The sequence below is a fragment of the Hyla sarda genome, chromosome 6, assembly GCF_029499605.1.
Source record: "Hyla sarda isolate aHylSar1 chromosome 6, aHylSar1.hap1, whole genome shotgun sequence".
In the NCBI taxonomy this organism is placed as follows: Eukaryota; Metazoa; Chordata; class Amphibia; order Anura; family Hylidae; genus Hyla; species Hyla sarda.
The window spans coordinates 139171527-139196919 of NC_079194.1; the positions used below are offsets into that span (position 1 = coordinate 139171527).

At 43.5% G+C, this 25393-nt stretch overlaps 1 protein-coding gene across 2 annotated transcripts in view; it reads left to right on the forward strand.

Annotated features, from left to right (window-relative positions):
* The first annotated feature begins 369 nt into the window (after nt 1-369).
* The window catches only part of CDHR4 (cadherin related family member 4), a 36983-nt gene continuing 11959 nt past the window's right edge, over nt 370-25393 (forward strand). Inside the window, exons 1-12 of one of the 2 annotated variants that reach the window (XM_056525224.1) lie at nt 370-808; nt 7137-7330; nt 8404-8566; nt 11717-11808; nt 13193-13285; nt 14342-14445; nt 14630-14760; nt 14868-15051; nt 16130-16280; nt 17541-17643; nt 20531-20743; nt 21300-21445. In XM_056525224.1, the coding sequence (XP_056381199.1) occupies nt 742-808; nt 7137-7330; nt 8404-8566; nt 11717-11808; nt 13193-13285; nt 14342-14445; nt 14630-14760; nt 14868-15051; nt 16130-16280; nt 17541-17643; nt 20531-20743; nt 21300-21445 (1641 nt within the window). In that variant the 5' untranslated portion in view covers nt 370-741. The remainder of the gene's footprint in view (nt 809-7136; nt 7331-8403; nt 8567-11716; nt 11809-13192; nt 13286-14341; nt 14446-14629; nt 14761-14867; nt 15052-16129; nt 16281-17540; nt 17644-20530; nt 20744-21299; nt 21446-25393) is intronic. The other variant, XM_056525223.1, reaches the window with a different exon arrangement.

Sequence of the window (25393 nt, forward strand, 5' to 3'; positions counted from 1 at the left end):
ATGGATTTTTAGGTGGAAAATTGAAAGGGTTATGATTTTTAAAAGGTAAGGAGGAAAAAACGAAAGTGCAAAAAACGGAAAAACCCTGAGTCCTTAAGGGGTTAAGCCCCCCCCCCCTCCTCCCAGCCGTATACGGGAACCGTAAATACAAACCGTAGTGTGAACCCAGCCTTACCATGGTAGAAGCATGGTGCTCAGTGTCTGGACATATAGGGGGAGATATATCAAAACCTGTCCAGAGGAAAAGTTGCTGAGTTGCTCATAGCAACCAATCAGATCGCTTCTTTCATTTTGCAGAGGCCTTTTTAAAAATGAAAGAAGCGATCTGATTGGTTGCTAAGGGGAAACTCAGCAACTTTTCCTCAGGACAGGTTTTGATATATCTCCCCTATACTCTTTTAATTCTTCTTTCATTTCTCATCTTTATTTCTGATTTTGGCAGATTATTACAACTTTGCAAATTGAATTTCCCAGATCTGCACATTTGTAAATTAAAGTCTCTTGTTCTGTTATGAGGTCACTTGGCCAACATGTCCTACTTATTGTTTCCTGTGAGTGGTGGACACAGCATTATAGTTACTGCCACTCCCTGCCTATAGGTGTTTATCCCCAAGGGTTCCCAGGACAACAGACTGAGCAGAACTGAGTGTTGTTAGTTACCTGTACACAAGAAGGTCACTATTCTCTTCAGGAGGAAAGACTGACAGTCATCCCCAAGAGTCCAAGAGGAGTCGGAAAATAATGGGGCCTGTACCCCTGGTCCTTCACTTTGTGGCCCTCTGGCTCATCCATTCAGTCTACGGACAAGGTAACAGAGTTGTATAATACCTACAGAGACATACATGACATGGTTTAGCACTGTTTCAACAGGTTTTCTAGGATTAGAAAAAATAGCAGCTTTCTTCCAAAAACAGCACCACACCTTTCCTCAGGTTGTGTGTGGTATTAAAACTCAGCTTTATTCACTTAAATGGGACTGAGCTGCAATACCACGCACAAACCTAGATCAAGAGTTGTGCTATACTAAGCGGCCATGTTTTCCTTATTACAACGATCCCTCAACTTACAATGGCCTCAACATACAATAGTTTCAACATACAATGGTCTTTTCTGGACCATTGTAAGTTGAAACCAAACTCAGCATACAATGCTACGGACCGTCAAGATCTGTGAAATGTGTCAATGGCCCGAAGATGTGACCAATCAGAATGTGCATTTCACTGGTAAAACCCCTGTATTACTGAAGCGTATGCACTGACTGATGTCTGGTAGCACCCCCTACAGTACAGGGAGGTATTACATGTTCTGTACTCTTTACCTGTGCCAGGGTTAGCTGCTCCTTTGGATACCAGGTGAGGGCGGCTCCATGTTACTTTTTTAGGACATTGCGTGCACTGTACAGGACCACAAAGAAGCTCCTGTCCTCTACATAGACCAGTGTTTCCCAAGCATGTTATCCCCAGCTGTTGCAAAACTACAACTCCCAGCATGCCCGGACAGCCTTTGGCTGTCCGGGCATGCTGGGAGTTGTAGTTTTGCAACAGCTGGAGGCTCCTTGCTTGGGAAACACTGACATAGACAGTGATTTACAGCTCCCAGCAGATCTTTCTTACTTTTATATGTAAGGACTTTATCTATATTAGTTATCTACTTATTTTTATTTAATTCTCACTTTTTCCTATTTTTGGATGTCATTTTGATACCTTTAGAACCAATTACCAGGTTTCCATAGAGTTCTGGTCTCAACATACAATGGTTTCAACATACAATGGTTGTCCTGGAACCAATTAATATTGTAACTTGAGGGACCACTGTATAGATAACCATATCAATGGGGCTAATCTGCTGGAGAATCTGTGTGTCATTTCCTTTTTACCATTCTGCAGATCTGAAATCCATACTGAGGAAAAACAGCAAGCAGACAGTATTATTTAGCAGTATATGGTGTTATTATTTGGGTTGAATTGAACTGTAATGTTATGTGGGTGCTTTAAGATAGTTTCATTTGAGCACTATATTGCGCTATCATGTGGTCAGTATATTGGTTGATTCTAACATTAATTTGTTTTACCTTAGTCCTAACAGCAGCACAAGAATGGGGCAATTCTGCCCCTGGAGGTTATGGCCGGCAGGAGCCAGCGCTTGCGGAGGTAGTGAGCGCTTGTGTAAGCTCATGTGCGTAGTCTGGAGGGTAAAACACTGGTGACAGTTGCGCTTTAAGAAAGGTTAAGTGGGAGCTCTAGGAAGCTTCATCCCAAATCTGCTCCAAAGGAATACAGCACCTCTCTGTCAAGGAAGTAGACACAGAGCGCATAGGGGGAGCCCTGAGAATAGTAGGGGGCTCTAAATTATGGGAACTCATTATGGGAACCCCCCCCCCCCTGATCAGACATCTTATCCCCTATCCTTTGGATAGTGGATAAAATATTTTTGCCCGGAATACCCCTTTAAAGGGGTACTCCGGTGAAAACCTTTTTTCTTTTAAATCAACTGATGGCAGAAAGTTAAACATATTTGTAAATTACTTCTATTAAAAAATCTTAATCCTTCCTGTACTTATTAGTTGCTGAATACTACGGAGGAAATTCTTTTCTTTTTGGAATGCTCTCTGATGACATCACGAGCACAGTTCTCTCTGCTGATGTTTTTATAATAATAATAATGCTTTATTTATTGTTGTTCTTAGTGGGATTTGAACCCAAGTCTCCAGCACTGCAAGGCAGCAGTGCTAACCACTGACCCACCATGCTGCTCTTAGCATACATCTGCTATGCTTGGTTGCTAAAATGGACAGAGATGTCAGCAGAGAGCACTGTGCTCGTGATGTCATCAGTGTTCCAAAAAGAAAGGAATTTCCTCTGTAGCATTCAACAGCTAATAAGTACAGGAAGGATTAAGATTTTTAATAGAAGTAATTTACAAATATGTTTAACTTTCTGGCACCAGTTGATTTAAAAGAAAAAAGGTTTTCACCGGAGTACCCCTTTAAGATAGATCTTGAAACATCCCACTAGGTCTAGGGAGTACAGAGATTGTTCTTCCTCATTGGAAGGCTTTGGGTAGAAGGCAGGAAAAGGAATGATCTAATTGATATTCCTAAAGGATAAGACTTTAGATGACAGGAAGGCAGGTAACTTAACAGCACACTGTCTGGCAAAAAGCTAATGTATGGTTAATATGCTGAAGCTCCTGAATCTTCTCAATTGATGTTATAGTGAGGAGAAAGGTTACTTTGAGGGACTGATAGGAATCCGGCCAGCACATTGTCTCTTCTCTCTGTTAGGCTCTTTGACTCTGCGTACCTGAGCCTTTCTGGAACTGGATCTTTAAAGAAAAAAGGTCATCCTGTTCACCCACACTAAACCCAATACACTGGAGTACAGTGTGGGTGAACAGGAGACCGATGAAGGGTCAATGAGTTAAATACATACCTGTAGTCCGGAGCTGTGTCCCTCTGAAGATGTTGGTCACGTGAGCGCTTGCACCTACTGAGCGCTCATGTGACCAGCGCCAATGAATAGCGCTCATGTGACCAGCGGGCATGCCTCCAGCGCGCAATTCAGCAGGAGGATCTTTGGAGGGACACAGCTCCGGAATACGGGTACGTATTTAAAGGGGTATTCCAGGCAAAAACTTTTTTTTATATATCAACTTGCTCCGGAAAGTTAAACAGATTTGTAAATTACTTCTATTAAAAAATCTTAATCCTTCCAATAGTTATTAGCTTCTGAAGTTGAGTTGCTGTTTTCTGTCTAACTGCTTTCTGATGACTCACGTCCCAGGAGCTGTGCAGTTCCTATGGGGATATTCTCCTATCATGCACAGCTCCCGGGACGTGACATCATCATTGAGCAGTTAGATAGAAAACTTCAGAAGCTAATATCTATTGGAAGGATTAAGATTTTTTAATAGAAGTAATTTACAAATCTGTTTAACTTTCCGGAGCCAGTTGATATATAAAAAAATTTTTTTGCCTGGAATACCCCTTTAACTCATTGTCCCCTCATTGGTCTCCTGTTCACCGACACTGTAACCCAGTGTATTGGGTTTAGTGTGGGTGAACAGTATGACCATTTTCCTCTAAGGAGATCTTATTCGTCTAGGCCCCCAACCTCTACCCAGAAAGTACTGAGGAAGGGATTTCCCTTTATTATCCCACATCACTTCCATTATTTTATCCAGCTCGGAACCAAAATGTTTTCCAGGCTGGTTGGGGAAGCCACAGAAACTATATTTGGAGGAGTTATCGTCCACCCAAGGTTTAAATCGTACCTGCCATATTACAGAAAAAATAATGCTAATATATGTTTTTCACTAGGTCATGCAGATGCTTTACGTGGTTTTTTTATGTGTCTAGTTTCTGTATTTGGCTCCAAATCCCTTTGTTCTGCTACTCACTCATTCTGATATCCACTGCTCAGCCCACCCTCACTCACCATGCATTCACTTCCTCCCTGAGTTTGCTGTGCTGGGTCTTTTTATCCAATCACTGCAGGCTGCTGTAACCCCTCCTCTCTGTTTTCATGCTGCAATCTGATTGGGCAGAAGTGAGCACAGAGGAGTGCTAGTACAGCCCTTAGACTTTGCTTCCTTAAAGGAGTACTCCGGGATGGGAAAATTGCCGGTCATACTGCCGGCAGTCAAAAAAAACAAAGAGGTACATACCTTCAGTCGCTCCCCTGGTGCCTCCGGTAACCCGCTCTGGCCTCTGCCGCGATCCTCTTCCTGGTTGCTGGTGGTCGGCGAGTCATACTGCACTCCAATCACCGGCTGCAGCGAAGTCCTGCCTCGGCCGGCGATAGGCTGAGCAGCAGTGTGACGTTTTCGGCCCGGCAGCAGGTTACTGGAGGCATCGGGGGAGAGGCGGAAGGTATGTCAGCGGCCTGACGAAGCGACTAGGGGAGTGATACGGTCCGTGGTCCGATGTCTGAACTCTTCCCGGATCCACCTGCTGTTTCCCTGCGTGCACCAATGAGGTCTATGGACTGAGAGTTCTCGGTTACCTGCCTGCTATCATCATGGTGAGCGCTCCACTTTCTTTTCTCTTTGGTGTTATACACATGTTGCCTTCTTTTGATGTGTAGCGCCGCCCGCCCTTGCCACCTGTACACACCTGAATCCACTTATTATTTTGTGACTTTTAATATATTGGAGGTGTTATTACGCTAGTGCCGGCAATCTTGTTCTTTGGAGTTCATTTAGTAGTCTTTATTTTTTTACTGCCGGCAGTATGACGGTCAATTTTTTCATTCCGGAGTACTCCTTCAGCTGGGACAAGGATGATGCTGCAACTGGATAGGATCATGTTCTGGATGGTATGGGGACCTCCAGTGGTCTTTTTTTTTTTTTTTTTTATAAGCCATGATTTCTATAACGTGGAGATAAAAAACTTTCTTTGACGTATATTAGAAAAGAAAGATGTACAACATTTTTGGGGATTCTGAAAGCCCCCATTTAAGCCATAAAGTCTATCTGTCACTGTTGAGAGAGCCATGGTCTTACCAGCTAGCTAAGGACAGAAAAAAACACAATGGGAGGGGGTCCTTAAGGACCTTTATAGGGGGGGGGGTAGCCAATAATTCAGTTTACTTAATAAAAATACAACTTGACCTACCAGAGAACAGGGACAAAATGATTGTGCTGCTGTTAGGATGTAAGCAAAAGTAGTACTGTATTGTGGTGGCACTACATGTAAATATATTTTGGGCTCTAAATAGAAGTTTTTTTTATTGGCACTATATCATGCTTTATGACTTGGGAAGACTTTTGAGTGTGCATGGTATGTGTGTGGGAATTTTTGCCTATTCATCCAGAGAAAGTGAGATTGGACGAGAGAGCCTGGCTCTCTATCTCAATCTGGTTCATTCCATAGAACTAAGTGGGGTTGGGGTCAAAACTCTGTGTGGGCTTGTCAAGTTCCAAACTAACCCAATCGTGTGTTCGTGGACCTTGTATTGTGCACTGGAGCACAGTCATGCTGGGTCAGAAGAGGGCCGAACCCAAACTTACCCACAAAGTTGAAAGCATACAATTGTCCAAAATATCTTATTAGGCATTACGATTTCCCTTTACTGGAACTAAGGGGTCCAGGATAAACCCTAAAAAACAACCCCATAGCACTATAACTCCTCAACCAAACTTTACACAATGTAGTCAGGCAGGTAATGTTATCATGACATTCCCCAATTTCATTGATCAGGCTGCCAGATAGAGAAGCATGATTTGTCACTCCACAGAACAAGTTTCCACCGCTCCAGAGCCCAATGCTGGTATTCTATACACCATTCCATGTGAAGCTTGACATTGTGCTTGGTGAAATAAGGCTTCATGCAGCAGCCCAACCTTGGAAATCCAAATCATGAAGATCCCCCCGAACGCAGCTGATTTTAATACCAGATGGAGTTATCAACTCTGCAGTTCTTGAGTCTTCAAAACTCAGGAGCCCCACTCTGTTACTATATGTGGTCTCCACTTTGTGGCTTAGTTGCTGTGGTTCCTAAATGCTTCCACAGTAATCTCACTCACAGCCTATTGGTATTATTATAGGAAGGAGGGAAGACATTTCATTGGCTAGCTTGTTGCCGCAGTGGCATCCTATCACCATACGGTGAGCTCTTTAGAACAACCTATCTTACATTAATGCCTGTAAAGGCAGAATGCAATGGTAGGTGCTCAAGTTTATTAAGAGGTGAGGCCCAATACTTTTGCCCTTATAGTGTACATAGCAATGGGTAGTTGTTTTCCTGGGTTGCCCAGTGACACTGTGTGATATCTGTGATCGAACCAACAAGAGGAAGTTTGGGAAGTAGCACAGAATAAACAAAACTTCATTCCTTCTACTTCTTACCAGTTCTTATAAAGAAGATGCAGACACCAAAGAACAGAGGAGCTTACACTCTATAAACATGGTAGAGGCTACAGACACATTATTATTCATCATTAGTATTATTATTATTATTCTATATGACACTGAAGGAGAGGGTAGGTAAAATACTCTAAATGACAATAAAAACTGGAAAGCTCAAAGAACATTTAAATTTATGACATACAACGCTTCTTGGCACTCCACAATGAGGGGCTTATGTATTACACAGAGTGGATCAAGCTGTGATTGTTCTTCCCTTCTCATCTTCTAGCCGAATTCCTGGATCTTCCAGCCACAGTGTCCCTGCCCGAGAGCTCAGCCCCTGGAACCTCAGTCTACAAGTTCACTGTGGTGAACTGCAGCAGCAGCAACCCAACCATCACAATCACCAAAGTAACTCCCTCCACCAGTTACTTCAACACTCCAACACAGTCTGTAGCTGGAACTGATGAATTTGCTTTAGAGGTGAGTTTAGGCTCTGGGCAAGAAGTGGCACTGTGCAGTGTTCATAGATAAAGAACAAGAAGGGTAGTATTGTACAGTGCCCATATATACAGAACAAGAGAAGTAGTACTGTGCAGTGTCTATATTTATAGAACAAGAGAAGTGGTACTCTGCAGTGGTACTTTGGGGTCCAGATGGCATTCACCCCGGAGTTCTTAAAGAGCTTCAATCTACGATTGCTGTATCCCTGACTGATCTGTATAACCAATCACTTTCAACAGGGGTGATTTCCTCATGATTGGAGAAAATTGGCACATGCTGTATCCATGCACAAGAAGGGTAGTAGAGAATAATCTAGTGACTACAGGCCAGTTAGCTTGACATCCCTAATAAAAAGGTGATAAGCGACCCCCTTAAAACCAACTACTTGTTGGACCCAAACCAACATGAGGGCAGGTCATGTCTAACTAATCTCAATAATTTCTTTGTGACTACGTCACAAAAGTGCTGGATGATGATGGTGATGTGGATATCAACGATCTGGATTTTAGCAACACTTTTACAACAGCTCCACATAAAGAGCTGATAGATACGTTATTGAAAATTGGATTTAGGGCCCAGTTGGTGGGCAAAGCCCATTTGTAATGCAGCGCCAATCTCTGTGTTTGGCACTTGTTTACAGTGCCTTTACAAGGCTTTTGGTTCTTATGGGCAACTGATCAGCTTTTCAACTGCATATATTTTATTAAATCTCTCCAATAAGAGCAATCTAGACAGGTTAGCCATTGTTTACACATGCACATGCTCAGAAACATTGTACATGCATAAACTTATATGGGCACATTAAAGTGAAGTGAGCATACATTTTCATGGTGATTTTCCTTTTAATTTTTCTTGCACACTCTATAACCTAGTGCTAGTATCCTGTATGGTATTTTAACATATATATTACTGTGCAGTGTACACATACACAAGAGTAAGAGCAGATACTAAGAATAACCCCCTGTAAATAGAACAAAAGAAGTGGTTCTGGGCAGTGATCATACCACATGGCTTTGTTAAGTACATACAGCTTTACTTCATATCTGTGTCAGATCACACTCAGCAGCTCGGCAGCTCTAAACGCAGATGTGGTGAATCAGTATGTACTGGAGATCACAGCGCAATGCGGCAACGAAACGGTCACTGGTCAGCTCTTTGTCGGGATCTTAGATGACATCCCAGAACCACAGTGTGAACCACAGTTCTCCAGCCAAGGTAAGAAGAGAACCAATATGAAGATGAATGTTATTTCGGGCCATTCGCACATCACTGGGCTAGCCCACTAGTAAAATGACATTAGTATTAGGCTAGGTTTCCACTTGTTGTTTTTTTTTTTGTACACCTAAAAAAAACGCCAGCAAAAACGCCAGAAATACTGCCACAGGTTTTTCCTTAATTTTGGCAGTTTTTCTGGCGTTTTCCCAGGTGTGTGGGAACAGCCAAATTTGTACCCTGAGGCAGTTTTCTCACAGCCTTCAAGTACCACTCTGTGGGTCGGATGCTGAGCGCCCGGTCCACAGAGTGTAAGGAGATGAGGAGTGATGTACAGCATCACTACTCACCTCCCCTGACTGTATAGTATACAGTGGGGCATAGTGTACCCGTATATACTATACAAGAGCCGGGAATCCTGTCACCAGACTGACAGGACTCCCTGCTCCTGACAGTCACTTCAGGAGGATCGCAGCGGGTCTCAGGAGGAGTGACATCCGCTGTGATCTGTCCCTTACTGCAGGTACTACTACTCCCAATATGGAGCACACTCTGCTCCATGCTGGGAGCTGTAGTACCTGCATTAATAGACAGATCGCAGTGAGTGTAACTCCTAACACCTGTTGCGATCCTCCAGTATAATGTATAGATACGGGCAGCTGCTCTTCTATGGTCCCCTGCACAGATGTATATACACATATTTATATATCCCACAGAGTTGTGATTGGCTGGAACCATCTGACCAATCACAGCTCTCTGCGGGAAATATTAATATGTGTATATATACGGCAGTGCAGGAGATCATAGAAGAGCGGCCACTGCATCCATACATTATACAGGAGGATCGCAACGGACCCCGGCGATCTTTCAATTAGTACAGGTAACTACTACTCCTATCATAGAACAGTGTGTTCCATGCTGGGATTAGTAGTACTACCTAAAAAAAAAAAAAAAGTCAAAAACACACACACACTACATTTTTATTATTGTCGGCTACATTTTTAGTGCCCGCTCACATAAATTGATCCCTGTTTAAAAATTAATTAAAATTTTGTTATCAAAAAGAAAAATTTTGTTAAATACAATTTTTTCCATCACTACTGTATCTTTTTTATTTTTATTTTTTAATGGTACCCTACAAAATTTTAATAAAAAAAAGGTATCTCCATCACTTTTTTGGATCGCTAAAGTCCAAAAGAGAATAAAAACTGCCTGAAAAAACGCCAAAGTTAAAACCCACATGGCATTTTTCTTGGTGTTTTTTCACTCCCATGGACTTCTATGGGAGAAAAACGCCAAGATTTTCCTGAAAAAACGCCAAAGTCTCGACAAGAGGTCGTTTTTTTAAAAACTGGCAAGGAGCCCAAAAACGCCAAAAGGATTAAAAAAACGCCAAACTGAAAAACGCCAAGTGGATTTGGCATTTTGCAGTTTACTATTGACTTGCAGCTAACATCTGGCTGCAGCGTTTTTTCACACAAAAAAAAGCGCCATGCGGCAGAATGGGTGTTTTTATTGGCGTTTTTGTCAAAAACAAGTGGAAACCTAACCTTAGGGGACACATTAACTATGTATTTATGAGCCTCATTACTCTAAATAATGGACAGTTATTTAGCTGTCTTATAGACTTTGGGGAGAACTTATTATTCCCTGCACCACTCCCACTTTTCACAATAACCTTGCATTGGTGCAGGGAATTATAAATTCCCCCCTTTGTGCTTTCTTACCATTTTAAAAATCCTTGCTTGCTGTCAGTGAATGTGAACATTCCTGTTTACATCCAAACACTAAAACCGTCCTGATATAAAACTTCCCAAAGCTGATGGCATGTTACAGTGTATCGGTGCAAACAATCCTCTGTAATCTACAGTCATGGCCGTAAATGTTCGCACCTCTGAAATTTCTCACAGAAAAGGATTGCTGTAACACATGTTTTGCTATACACATGTTTATTCCCTTTGTGTGTATTGGAACTAAACCAAAAAAAAGGGAGGAAAAAAAGCAAATTGGAGACAATGTCACAACAAACTCCAAAAATGGGCTGGACAAAATTATTGGCACCCATTCAAAATTGTGGAAAAATAAGATTGTTTCAAGCATGTGACCTTCTGACCTGACTTCAGGCTGACAGCTCTTTACTGCACTGATACATTGTAACAAGTCCTCAGCTACATGAACAAGACATAATCAGGACAGATTGTCAGGACGTAAATATTTATGTTTTTCTTTGCTGACCAGAAATCTTAAAGGGGTACTCCCGTGGAACTTTTTTTTTTTTTTTTTTAAATCAACTAGTGCCAGAAAGTCAAACAGATTTGTAAATTACTTCTATTAAAAAAATCTTAATCCTTCCAGTACTTTTTAGGGGCTATATACTACAGAGGAAATGCTTTACTTTTTAGATTTCTCTGATGTCATGACCACAGTGCTCTCTGCCGACCTCTGCTGTCCATTTTAGGAACTGTCCAGAGCAGCATATGTTTGCTATGGGGATTTTCTTCTGCTCTGGACAGTTCCTAAAATGGACAGCAGAGGTCAGCAGAGAGCACTGTGGTTGTGACATCAGAGAAATCTAAAAAGTAAAGCATTTCCTCTGTAGTATATAGCCCCTAAAAAGTACTGGAAGGATCAAGATTTTTTAATAGAAGTAATTTACAAATCTGTTTAACTTTCTAGCACCAGTTGATTTAAAAAAAAAAATTAAAAAAGTTTTCCACGGGAGTACCCCTTTAAAAATGCGTATTCTGGCATTTTCACACGGCAGAATGTCCAGACATTCTTGTGCAGCAGGGTCCCATTGATTTCAAAGGGATTCTGCTGCGCTGTTCACACGGTGGAGTTTCTGTGGAAGAAAAATCTGCCACAGAAATCCTGATTCCGGCGCCCGCAAAAAGAATCGATTTTTCTATTCTTTTTTTGCGGATTTCGCTTGGAAATGCATTGCCATCTGCCAGACGGATTCTTCAAATGTGCAGAATGTCCACACGTGTTTTCCATGTGGGCATTTCACACAAATTACGCTGTGTGAACATGGTCTTAGAGTGACAAAGTCTACTAGAGTGTCAGATGTTACCTTGTGCACAATAATATGTGGTCTGGGATAATGTAATGTGGTCCCCTATAGATTGATGACATGTTGCTCTGTCTGCACAGTTGGAGACACAGTACAGGTGTATTCCAGTGTTCCTGCTTCCAGCACCATATACATCATTGTCTTACGGCAGCCAAAGTACACTCCGGTAACGGTAAGTGACCCCAGGTATGCTTCACCTGCTACCCTTCCTATTGTTTGGTCCCTTCCTCATGACCAAATGTTGTCATGCCCAATCCTCTGTTTTAAGAGAGATATGCTGTCACTAGATGTTTGGTAGCTACTTACCTAAATTTCACAAAAATGTGTACTAGCCCCATATTTATCACAGGCCCTGCGCCATGTAATACATTTGGTGCTTGTACACCCCACCTACACCATCAAAACCTGTGTATAATATCAATGCACCTACACTGACTTTGACAGGTGTCCCCAAAGTATAGAGGGAGTTATTTGGCAGCTGTTGAAAATGTATGAACAGCTTTAGGCCATGATGACACAGCAGAAAATGTGCGGAATGTCTGGTGGAAAATACGTGCAGACATTCCACACATTTACTTGATGCGGCAGCACTAGGACTTCTAGGAAATGTGCCATAGGGAAGAGAATACAACCCCAGCTTTCTTTCTTCTTGAACATAATGATAAGGCGTTTACAAATGTTCCTTGGTTTATTTTTTGTTAATGGCGGCAAGAGCATGTATTCCACTGCTTTGGAAGCAAAGAGTTGCTCTATCAGTTGCGTTATGAATCACGAAAGGAAAGATCTGATGTACATGGAAAATGTAACTTCTATATGTCATAATACCAATATAGGGATATTGAATACCTGGATACAATGGTTAAAGGGGTACTCTGCCCCTAGACCTCTTATCCTCTATCCAAAGGATGTCTGAACAATTATGTTCAGAACACCGGTTTTGGGCGGCCATAATCGTGACATCGTCTATGGGACGGAGCGTGACGGCGGGAGGTCACAGCATAACACCTCCTCCCATAGCCAAGAATGGAGGGGCGTGACATCACTACCACAGCTGTCTGAAACCGGTGTTTTGAACACATACGTTCAGAACGTCAGGGGGCCGGGCCAGAGATCGGGAGAGACCCAGCAGCCGGACCACCACGATCAGACATCGTATCCCCTATCCTTTTAAAGTAGAGGGGGGAAATTGCATGTCTAGGGGAGAGTAGTGATAAGTAGTCAAAACAAGAGCTCAGGTGGAATCAGGAGAGACTATGGGTGGTGTTTTTTTTTCTTGAGGGATCTAGTTTGAGGAAAGTAATATTGTTATAAGTGTGACATATTGGAGTTTATGTCTCCCCTCGATTAGGGGGTTAACCTAATTTATTTTTCTTAGATTTTTTTTCTCACCTGATATTATTATTAATGTTCTCTGTGTTATAATAAAATAAAATAAAGATTGTAAGGAGTATCATGATTCCTCTCACTCTACTCAGGCACCATAATATTGGAAGCTACTATGTTTTTACTGATCTATAACAGAATGTGTAACATTTGACCATTTTCTCTACCACCAGTATAAGATAACAAAGCCCAGTCCGTCACCGCTCACCATCAATTCGAATGGACACATCCTCGCTCCTGCCTCAGGATTCAGCAATACAGCGGCTGTACGTATGAGGTGCTCCTAATGGTGATCTACCTGTCTATGGATTATGTGTGTAATGACACCTTTTTTCATGATTGTCAGTGCTGTGCATTTTAGGTTCACATGTGATGTTAATGACTTTTTGGCTATGTTTACACAATCTTATGGTAGACATTGTGATGCACCAAAATACATGCTAAAAGAACGTGCCACACATGGCCAATGTTTTTAGTGTGGACACATGCGACCGTTCAAACTATATATTGACAGATATTTTGAGCCTATTCCTCTGGATTACATGTTAGACTATGTTCACACAGTTGAATGTCTGCACAAAAAATTTCCGTGCTGACATTCCATCGACAACAAAGCACCTACAGAACATGCAGGCGCTAGGACCACTCGGAAATGCGCCGTCTCATAGACGGCAAACATTTCCGTGCAGACTCTGCAGAAAGAATAGACATTACTATTCTTTCTGTAGATACCGGAATCTGAATTTCAGTGCCAAAAATATCTGGCATGGAAATTCTGCCACGTGAACAGTGCAGCAAAATCCCATTGAAATCAATGGGACTCTGCTGCTGTGGAATGTCCGTGTGGAATTCTTCTGTGTAATTCCGCACAGTAATTCCATTGTGTGAACATAGCCTTAGAGATGCAGGACTCCATTTCTCTGGAATACATGTGGAGATGCACGACTCCAGTTAGCCCCATGATCCAAACTTTCAAAGTACAGGGCAGAAATCCAAAGCTACTCTTGAAATTTTTGTCACCTACTGCATGTGTGAACTTAGCCATATGTTGCATCTTGGCCACTGCACATTTATGTTGATAATTCCGTCCACTATAGACAAATAGATAAAACAATGACAATATTTTTAAACTGAACAATTCACATAAAGGGTACGTTCACACGTAGAGGATCTTTTGCATTTTTTCTGCAGTTAATGGGTAGCAAAATCAGCTGCACAAAATATGCAACAGACCCTGTACGTGTAAACATACCCAAATGTCGTTTTCCATGAATTGCACCATTCCTTCATGACAGCATCTTCTTGTGGTTTCTTTTTTCTAGACCTACCAGTTGCAGATCACTGTAACCGACAGTCTGGGGAACATGTGTAACGGGACGCTCACTGTCAAAGTACTCCCTGTCTACAACAACCCCGTCAACTTCACGTGAGCTCACCGGGGCAAACAGGTTATATAGAGGTTATGTAGAGTTCATCTGCGGAGACAGGACTGAGGCATGAGGCACTTTAACCTTGGACCTCGCAGCTCTCTTGGGTGATCAGGGAATATGGATATGTAACCTTCTGCAAGTGATGTCACCTGCAGTCATTAATATTATTCTGTCTCTCAGGAGCTCGTCTGTTTCTGTCACTATAATGGAAAATGGCGGACCCAACCAGTTTGTGACTGTGGTGAAGGCACAAGGCAGTAATGTACTGTATGAGATGATAAACCCCAGCACGTCATTCTACATTGAGTCAGGTATCCACCCCCAGTGGTCTATTAATACACGGCAGTTTTATGTATTATCACCAGTAAATCCACCTTGCTCCAGTGTAATAATCATACAGTGGTCTCTTTTTTTACAGGATCTGGAACCATCAGAACAACCTACAATCTGGATTTGGAAAAATTTCCATCACTGGTCAAAACGGTTCTCGAGGTCAGAGCTTATGACCGCTATAAAAGAAGCAACAGTGCAACCGTTACAGTAACCATCACAGTGCTGGATGTCAATGATATCGCCCCAAACTGCAGCCCAGCAATCGTAGTGTGAGTGTCCATAGATTGAAAACAATAAAGGTGGTACTCTGCACTAGCCATGCATAGAGAACAATAGAGGGGGCATTGTCCATACAAACAGAATAAGGCTGCATTCACACCTCGTTTTTTACATACGGGTGCCGGATCCGGTTGGGGGAGGTGCAAACCGGGCGCTCCCGTACCCCAGCCAAATCAGCCCGTGACTCCATTTACTTTAATGAGCCGACCGGAGTCAAATGGGGACTCCGGTCGGCTCAGTTTTGAACCGTATGCGGTTTCCTGACCGGACCTAAAACCGTAGTATTGGTTTTTGGCACTGAAATTCAGATTCCGGTATCTACAGAAAGAATAGTAATGTCTATTCTTTCTGCAGAGTCTGCACGGAAATGCTTGCCGTCTATGAGACGGCGCATTTCCGAGTGGTCCTAGCGCCTGCATGTTCTGTAGGTGCTTTGTTGTCGATGGAATGTCAGCACGGAAATTTTTTGTGCAGACATTCAACTGTGTGAACATAGTCTAACATGTAATCCAGAGGAATAGGCTCAAAATATCTGTCAATATATAGTTTGAACGGTCGCATGTGTCCACACTAAAAACATTGGCCATGTGTGGCACGTTCTTTTAGCATGTATTTTGGTGCATCACAATGTCTACCATAAGATTGTGTAAACATAGCCAAAAAGTCATTAACATCACATGTGAACCTAAAATGCACAGCACTGACAATCATGAAAAAAGGTGTCATTACACACATAATCCATAGACAGGTAGATCACCATTAGGAGCACATACATACATACATACAGAACAAGAAAGGTGATACTGTGCACTGCCCATACACAGAGCAGGAGCTGAGAAACAGTAGTGTCTATAAAGAGAGAACAAGACAGGTGGTACTGAGCATTGATCTTTCATATAGAACAAGAGAAGTGGTATTGTGCAGTATGGATACAAACACACAATAATTATACATATAAAAGGTGCAGATGAAAATGTTTGAATAGTATTTTCTGGGTGTTTTGGGGAGATTTGTAACTGATAATTTCCCTAATTGACCCCAATAATTCTGATATTGCTCTACCCTTAGGGATGTGGTTCCCCAGTCCGCTCCTGTTGGTTACTTATTTAAGGATTTCACCTGCACAGATCCAGATTATAACAGCACAGCGCTCAGTTATTCCATCGTCCCCAATACCAACTCTTTGTACTCCTTCAAGATGCAGGGCTCTTCGCTAATGGTGAGAGGTGCCGGCTGTTCACATGCAGCCCACATTATTAAGACTATCCCAGATGTCTGTCTCCTCTCTATGACCTGTATAGATAAATACATACTACTGCCCCCTGGTATCAGCTATTTCAGGCTGGGAGGGGGTTGACTGCAGGACACGTTCGTAGAATCTGTGGTCTTACTTTATTGGATATTTTAATCTGGGGAGAGTCTCACTGTTGGACAGGTGATTATAATCTTATTACTTCCTGAAATTAGCATTGCTCTCTGTTATCAGCCATTTCAGGCAAGGAGGAGCAGATTTTAGCAGAATTATCCATTTCTCCCTGGTAACAGGCATTCAAGGCTGGTAAAAGCTGATTGTAGTGTCCTTCAGTTAAATGAATGATGGGAGGTTCAGAACCCACCCCGACCTTGTGACCACTGATTTTGTCACATATCTCCTATGCTGTGAATCATTATTCACGTGTGTGACTAATATCAGCCGATCCTTTTTTTTTATGCTCTAGCACGGTTACAATATCTAGACTGTGGGGAGTATTAAGCATTTAATATCAACATAACTATGGAAATAAAGAAAGGGATGTTGGGTAATAAGATTTGGACAATAGGTTTGCAATGTTCAATTTAAGATAAATCCATGGACATTATGCGTAGTATTGAGCTTAGGGCCCCTGTAATGGTTTTTCGGTGTTTAATGTCAGGTGTTAAACAGGCAGAGAATTGCACTCCTTTCTCTAACCTAAACTTCACTAGCCATACTCACTAGTTTAATCCAATGCACAGGTGTGGAACGACACTTGGTTCTAGTGTTGTGCTAGTGGACAAAGACAAGTCCAACAAAGAGAAAGCACAAGCTGTTTTTTTTGCCATCCGTTGCCGATTGCCCTCTCACAGTATACGTCCTGTTTTCAGTGAGATGCCCATAGATACGTCTGGATGAAGCCCTAATGCAGTGTGAACCTACCCTTACTGGTGCAAAAGCAAATTCACCATGATACAGATCAACCACAATGCTATTTAGGGACCGTGCACAGGTGCAAAATACTGATAAACAGCCACTCATACGACTACTATTCATGAAGAAGGGGTGGCTGCTTAGTGTTATAGATAAACACCCATCAAGCATACACAGGGTGCCAGCTGCATAATAACATTTAGTGCACAATGCTGGTATACAGCCTTTTAGTTGCTATACTATTTGATTAGGTGGGATGCCCAGAACCCCCTGTGTGCTTTCCCTTCCGTAATCTGAAACTTCTCTCCCCAGATTAATAACACACTGAATTACGACTCCTATGAGATGGCAAGCGTCAACTTCCAGTACTCAGCCACAGTGGTGGTGACAGACAACGGAACACCCAAAATGACCAGTAAGTACAAGGCCATTAACCCCTAAAATGCGTTTTTCCGTTTTTGCATTTAAATTTTTTCCTCATCACCTTCTAAAAATCATAACGCTTTCAATTTGCACCTAAAATTCTATATGATGGCTTATTTTTCGCGCCACCAATTCTACTTTGCAGTGACATTAGTCATTTTACCAAAAAATCCACTACAAAACAGAAAGAAAATTAATTGAAGAAAAAATGTCATTTTGTAACTTTTGGGGGCTTCCGTTTCTATGCAGTGCATTTTTCGGTAAAAATTACACCTTATCTTTATTCTGTAGGTCCATACGGTTAAAATGATACCCTACTTATATAGGTTGGATATTGTCATACTTCGAAAAAAATCCTAACTACATGCAGGAAAATTTATACGTAAAAAATTCTCATCTTCTGACCCCTATAACTTTTTTATTTTTCCGCATACTGGGCGGTATGAGGGCTCATTTTTTGAGCTGTGTTCTGAAGTTTTTATTGGTACCATTATTATAACCATGTATTGATCGGACTTTTTGATTGCTTTTTATTCATTTTTTATTATATAAAAAGTGTCCAAAAATACGCAATTTTGGACTGTGGAATTTTTCTGCGCGTACGCCATTGACCGCGCGGTTTAATTAACTATATATTTTTATAGTTCGGCCATTTCCGCATGCGGCGATACCACATATGTTTATTTTTGTTTACACAGTTTTTTTTTTTTATGGGAAAAGGGGGTGATTCAAACTTTTATTAGGGAAGGGGTTAAATGACCTTTATTAACTTTTTTTTTCACTTTTTTTTTTTTTGCAGTATTATAGCTCCCATAGGGGGCTATAACACTGCACACACTGATCTTTTACATCTTTTGCAATCAAATGCCGATCGGACGCGACGGAGCAAGGTAAGGGGACAGCCGCTCGCATCCTAGCTGATCGGGACATCGTGATTTTATCGCGATAGTCCCGATCAGCCCGACTGAGCTGCGTCTAAAGGGTTAATAGCGCGGCACAACGATTGGTGCCACGCGCTATTAGCCCCTGGTCCCGGCTATCATAAGTATCATAAATACCGGGACCGGGTGCAGGGCGTACAGGTACGCCCTGCATCCTTAAGAGGTTAAAGGGATACTCCGGTGGAAAACATAAATATATATATTTATTTATTTATTTAAATCAACTGGTGCCAGAAAGTTAAACAGATTTGTTAATGACTTCTATTTAAAAATCTTAATCCTACCAGTGCTTATCAGCTGCTTTATGCTCCACGGGAAGTTGTGTACTACAGAAGGAAGTTATTTTTTAATTTCTTTCCAGGCTGACCACAGTGCTCTCGGTTGACACCTCTGTCCATGTCAAGAACTGTGCAGAGCAGGAACAAATCCCCATAGCAAGCCTCTCCTGCTCTGGTAAGTTCCTGACATGGAGGTGTCAGCAGAAAGGTCTGTGGTCAGACAGAAAAGAAATTTAAAAAGAAAAGAACTTCCTTCTGTAGTATACAGCAGCTGAACTTCCAGAATTACAGAATAACTACAGAATAACATCATCACCTACCATATCCCCTCCTACTAGCTCCCAGACCCCTCCCAACCCAGATCTGCATAGTCCTGCTATCTCTTCAGTATCAGCCAGGGCTGAACTGGAAATCGTAGACACTGAGACATTTGCACGGTGGGCTGGGCCTTCTGTAGAGTCGGCCGATCCAGGTCTCATTTAAGTATAATCGTGTCTTAATGGCGCGCCTATAGTTAAATATGGCACTGGGCTGATAGACAGAGTGAAGAGCCATTGGCTCCTTGCTCTGTCAATCACTCTTGTGGCCACCCGCATCATACAGGCAACCATGTCCCGTCACTTCCTTTTCTCTGCATTCTGTGCTCTGGCGCATGAGTGACGTAATGCGCCGGAACACAGACCAGAGGAGAAGGCGAAAAGAGAGGCCAAGCTAGGCGGGATCCAGGCGAGTGTGTTTAAAAAAAAAATATTTTCTACCTAAAGGAGGCTACTATGAATAGTTAAAGAAAGCTACTATTACTACTACTAAAAGTAGTTAGGTGTGTAGGTTCTAGCCCCCCCCCCCCCCCCAGTAAGCAGCTATGTCCTCAGGTAGGTAGTCCCTCCCTAATAGGTAGGTACTGTAGATTCTCCCCCCCCCCCCCCTCACTCCAGTAGATAGGTACATTCTTAGGTAGTTTCCACTCCTCAGTAGGCAAGTATCTCCTTAGGTAGTTAGAACCCCCCCCCCAAGTAGCCAGGTATGTCCTTAGGTAGTAGTCCATCCCGATATGTCCCCAGGTAGCAGCCCTCCTAGTAGCCAAATATGTCCATAGGTAACAGCCCCCCCAGTGGGCCATATGTCCTTAGGTAGCAGCCCCTGTTGTCCAGTAGCCAGGTATGTCCTTGGGTAGTAGCCCGCCCCACAGTAGCCAGGTATGTCCTTACGTAGTAGCTACCCAAGTAAGCAAGCAGTCCTCCCTTTGAGACAGAATAAGGGGAAAAAAACTCACCTTCTGACCCACTCAGTGACCCACGCAGTTGGGGTGGATCCTTCCTCCTCCACAATGGAGGCACTGATCAGTGACATCATTGCGTCCACACTGGGCTGGGGCAGAGGTCACTTTCTCTCAGTGTAGGCTACAGGTCTGACACTTCCTGTGGCCTACACTGACAGATTTCAACTATATTTGTGTGTGCGCAAACAGTTGAAAGAGGTGCTTCCTTGCTTGCCTGGAGATTCCGGGTGAATGCCTGTATTGGGGAAGCCAGGGTTGTGCCCTAAGTGGCTGCCTAGTTTTCCCAGCGGCAGTGCTCTTGCTCTGCAAGGGATGCATTTGTGATGTCGGGGAGAGATGGTGGTAGGATTCTTTATGTAACCATGTATCTTTGCATTGCAGCCAATATTCCGGTTTTTATCACGGTCACTGCAGTCAATGATTATAATCCTATATGTGTTGGGCCATCAACCTTCTCAGTTAATGAGAATGCTCCATTTGGGACAGTTGTGGGGCGGATAAATGCCACTGATGCTGACTACCCATTCAACAATGTTCAGTTCTCCATTGAAGGAGGCCAAAATCCACCGGTCTTCTACGTTGTACCGAGAACCGGTAAGTTGCACATTACAACCCCATTGTCACATAGAAGTATGACACCCTCCTCTAAGGGACAGCAAGAGAGTGGGGGGTCAAAGGACACAAAAGTAGGAATAGTTCCAGGAAGTCAAGCTTATTCATCCTGGGGGGGGGAGGGCATTCCATGTAAACCCAAAACAGCTGTAGAGCTGTGGATGGCACCAGATCTATGTCCAGTAATGGAAGTCTCTAAGCAACGATCAGTTAGGCTGGGTTCACACTTCCGTTTTGGGATAGGTCCCGATGCATTTAATGGATCTATAGACCTTACCCCATGGAGGCCAAAAGTGTGTCATTTTGGCCTCTGTTTGCAATGTTTTCTGGATGGAATAGCACAGACCTCTGCATTCTGCAGGATCCCTAAAAAACTAATTAGGCCTCCCAGTATAGTTTTCTTTTAACATGGGACCCTATGTATGAGGGCTGCCACTAATTGGCATCCATCATAGGTATACATCAGACCTATACGTCTAATGGACACTGCTTAATGAAGTGTGAACCTAGCCTTACATGGTAATGTACTCCAATACAGGGGAAATTAAGCTGCTTGGACCCTTGGACTATGAGACCACAAGGAGCTACTCACTGTATATGAAGATAGTTGACCTCAACAATGACAACCAACCAGATCCTCTAAAACAGAGGACGACTTTCTGCACCATCACAGTCAGTGTAACGGTAAGAAGTCCACCTGTCCACCCCTGTTGTCCCTCCAAAGACTAAGGGATTTATACACTGCTCAAAGAAATAAAGGGAACACTTTAACAACACAATGTATCTCCAAGTCAATCGCACTTCTGTGAAATCACACTGTCCTCTCAGGAAGCAACACTGATTGACAATCAATTTCACATGCTGTTGTGCAAATGGATAGCATGAGACGGAGTTTACAACCAGCACAAGTGGTTCAGGTAATGCAGCTCATCCAGGATGGCACATCAATGCGAGCTGTGGCAAGAAGGTTTGCTGTGTCTGTCAGCGTAGTGTCCAGAGCATGGAGACGCTACCAGGAGACAGGCCAGTACATCCGGAGATGTGGAGGAGGCTGTAGGAGGGCAACAACCCAGCAGCAGGACCGCTACCTCCGCCGTTGTGCAAGGAGGAGCACTGCCAGAGCCCTGCAAAATGACCTCCAGCAGGCCACAAATGTGCATGTGTCCACTCAAACTGTCAGAAACAGACTCCATGAGGGTGGTATGAGGGCCCGACGTCCACAGGTGGGGGTTGTGCTTATAGCCCAACACCGTGCAGAATGTTTGGCATTTGCCAGAGAACACCAAGATTGGCAAATTCACGAATGGCGCCCTGTGCTCTTCACAGATGAAAGCAGGTTCACACTGAGCACATGTGACAGACGTGACAGAGTCTGGAGACGCCGTGGAGAATGTTCTGCTGCCTGCAACATCCTCCAGCATGACCTGTTTTGCGGTGAGTCAGTAATGGTGTGGGGTGGCATTTCTTTGGGAGCCGCCCAGCCCTCCATGTGCTTGCCAGAGGTAGCCTGACTGGCATTAGGTACGGAGATGAGATTATCAGACCCCTTGTGAGACCATATGCTGGTGCAGTTGGCCCTTGGTTCCTCCTATTGCAAGACAATGCTAGACCTCATGTGGCTGGAGTGTGTCAGCAGTTCCTGCAAGATGAAGGCAATGATGCTATGGACTGGCCCGCCCGTTCCCCAAACCTGAATCCGATTGAGCACATCTGGGACATCATGTCTCGCTCCATCCACCAATGCCACATTGCACCACAGACTGTCCAGGAGTTGGCGGATGCCACCTTATCAGGAGCATTTCCAGGCATTGTAGGGAGGTCATACGGGCATGTGGAGGCCACACACATTACTGAGCCTCATTTTGACTTGTTTTAAGGTTGGATCAGCCAGAAGTGTGGTTTTCCACTTTGATTTTGAGTGTGACTCCATATCCAGACCTCCATGGGTTGATAAATTTGATTTCCATTGATAATTTGTGTGTGATTTTGTTGTCAGCACATTCAACTATGTAAAGACGAAAGTATTTCATACGATTAGTTCATTCATTCAGATCTAGGATGTGTTATCTTAGTGTTTCCTTAATTTTTTTGAGCAGTGTATAAAACCTTTATAATGTACCGAAGACTTTAACAATGTAAATGTGAGGATAGGTTCCAAGCCTCTTGATATAAACAGGACTGTTTTCAATCACTGATACTGTAGCAGGTTAAAGGGAATGTGTCACCAAATCTTATTTGTCAGAAAATATTTCCCACTGTTGACCAGCAGAGGGAGCTAACATGAGGAATCTGGTGAAAGCAAGCAACTTGTAAATTGATTCCTGCAAATCTGGCTTCGCCCGTCTACACCTTCCTCTTGTGTGCAAAAGGAGAGGGGGAGGGGGTTTTGTAGCTTTTTCATTTCCACTAGGCAGAGCCATTTTGTTGGTTATTGAAGAGGGGTAAGGTACAGACTACCAGAAGTCTTTTGCGAACTGGCTGTCGCTGCCAGAAGACTCTTACCGACTTTCCTGCTCTAAATGTGTGTGTGTGTTAGATTTTATTACCACTTACATCATTGACCCACATTTATTTATTTTTGTTAAATATTATAAGGGGTACTGCGCTGCTCAGCATTCGGAACAAAATGTTCCGAACGCTTAGGAGCTGGCGTCGGGGGTCTGTGACATCATGCTCCGCCCCCTCAATGCAAGTCTATGGAAGGGGATGAGGCTGTGACGTCACGAGCCCCCCCGCACCAGCTCTAAGCGTTTGGAACAATGCTGAGCAGCGGAGTACCCCTTTAATAAAATGGTTAACAAGGGCTTGTGGGGTAGTGTTTTTTTAAATAAAAGTTTTTAAAAAGTTTTTTTTTTTTTATTAACTTTACAGGCTTAGTAGTGTAAGCTATCTTACAGACGGAGTCCATTACTAAGCGGGGCTTAGTGTTAGCCCCAAAAACAGCCAGTGCTAACCCCCAATTGTTACCCCGCTACCCACAGGGGTGCCGGCAAGAGCCGGTACCAACAGGCCAAGGAGTGTCAAGAATGGTGCTCCTGGGCCTAGGTGGTAACAGGCTGGCACTATTTAAAATACGGGTAACCCCACAAGTTTTTTTCATAAATAATTAAGAAAAAAAAAGGGTGTGGTTACTCATATTTTTCTTCTCAGCCAGACACCAACCAAGCAGCAACAGCCTGAAATTACCAGGGTGGGTGAGGACCATTGTTACTGGCCTTCTCCAGCCTAAATAATGTCAGACTGTTACCAAGGCGTGCCATGTTTGACGCTTCGGCCTGTTGGTACGGGTTCTTCCCAGTAGCCCTGTGGTGGTGGGTAACAGGGTAATAATTAAAGGAGTAGTCCAGTGGTGATTCAGTGGTGAGCAACTTATCCCCTATCCTAAGGATAGGGGATAAGTTGCAGATCGCGGGGGGTCCGACCGTTGGGGCCCCCCGAGATCTCCTGTAAGGAGCCCCGACAGCCGGCGGGAAGGGGGCGTGTCGACCTCCGCACGAGGCGGCGGCCGACACGCCCCCTCAATACAACTCTATGGCAGAGCCGAAGCACTGCCTTCGGCAATCTCCGGCTCTGCCATAGAGATGTATTGAGGGGGCGTGTCGGCCGCCGCTTCGTGTGGGGGTCGACACCCGCTATCTCGGCGGAGAGCCGGGGCCCCGTACAGAGAGATCGCAGGGGGCCCCAGCGGTCGGACCCCCCGCGATCTCAAACTTATCCCCTATCCTTAGGATAGGGGATAAGTTTTTCACCACTGGACTACCCCTTTAAGGGTTAGCGGTAGCTGTTTTTGGGGCTAATGGACTTCCTCTATAAGACGACTTCCACTACTAAGCCTGTAAAGTAAATTAAAACAACAACAACCCGTTTTCAAAACTTTTATTTCCAAAAAACACTTCCCCACAAGCCCTTGTTAACCATTTTATTAATAGTAAACAAAAAAAATGCTGGTCATCGTCGTAGTCCACCAAATCTAAAGTAGTCCTCTGCATACACAGTTCTGAAATGAGAAGAAATTTTTTTTTTAAATTGGTTAGTACATTTATGGTGCTCTCCCCTGGGGAGAATGCTCATAAAGTAGGGTTTCCAAACAGGGAGCCTTCAGCTGTTGCTAAACTACACCACCCCCCATCATTTCCAGACATCCTTTGACTGTCTGGGAATGATCAGAGTTGTAATTTAGCAACAGCAAGCCTCAAGTTTAGCAACAGCTGGAGTCTCACTGTTCCTAAACTACAAAACCCATCATGGGAGTTGTAGTTTAGCAACAATTGGAGGCACCCTGTTCCTAAACTACAACTCCCGTGAGGGGAGTTGCAGTTCAGCACCAGCTGGAGGCACCCTGTTTCTAAACCACAACTACCAGACAGCTAAAGGCTGCCTGGGAATGCTGGGAGTTGTAGTTTTTTAACATCCTGGTTGAGAAACACTGGTATGAAGGGGTGATACTGTGTGAAGCAATGTTTCCCAACCAGGATGTTGCAAAAATACAACTCCCAGCATGCTCAGACAGCCTTTTGCTGTCTGGGTAGGCTGGGAGTTTTAGTTTTGCAGCACCTGGAATAACTTTGGATGGGAAACACTGATTCCACCACCCCATCCCTCCTCCTCCTCACCTCCTGGAGCTTTCAATCT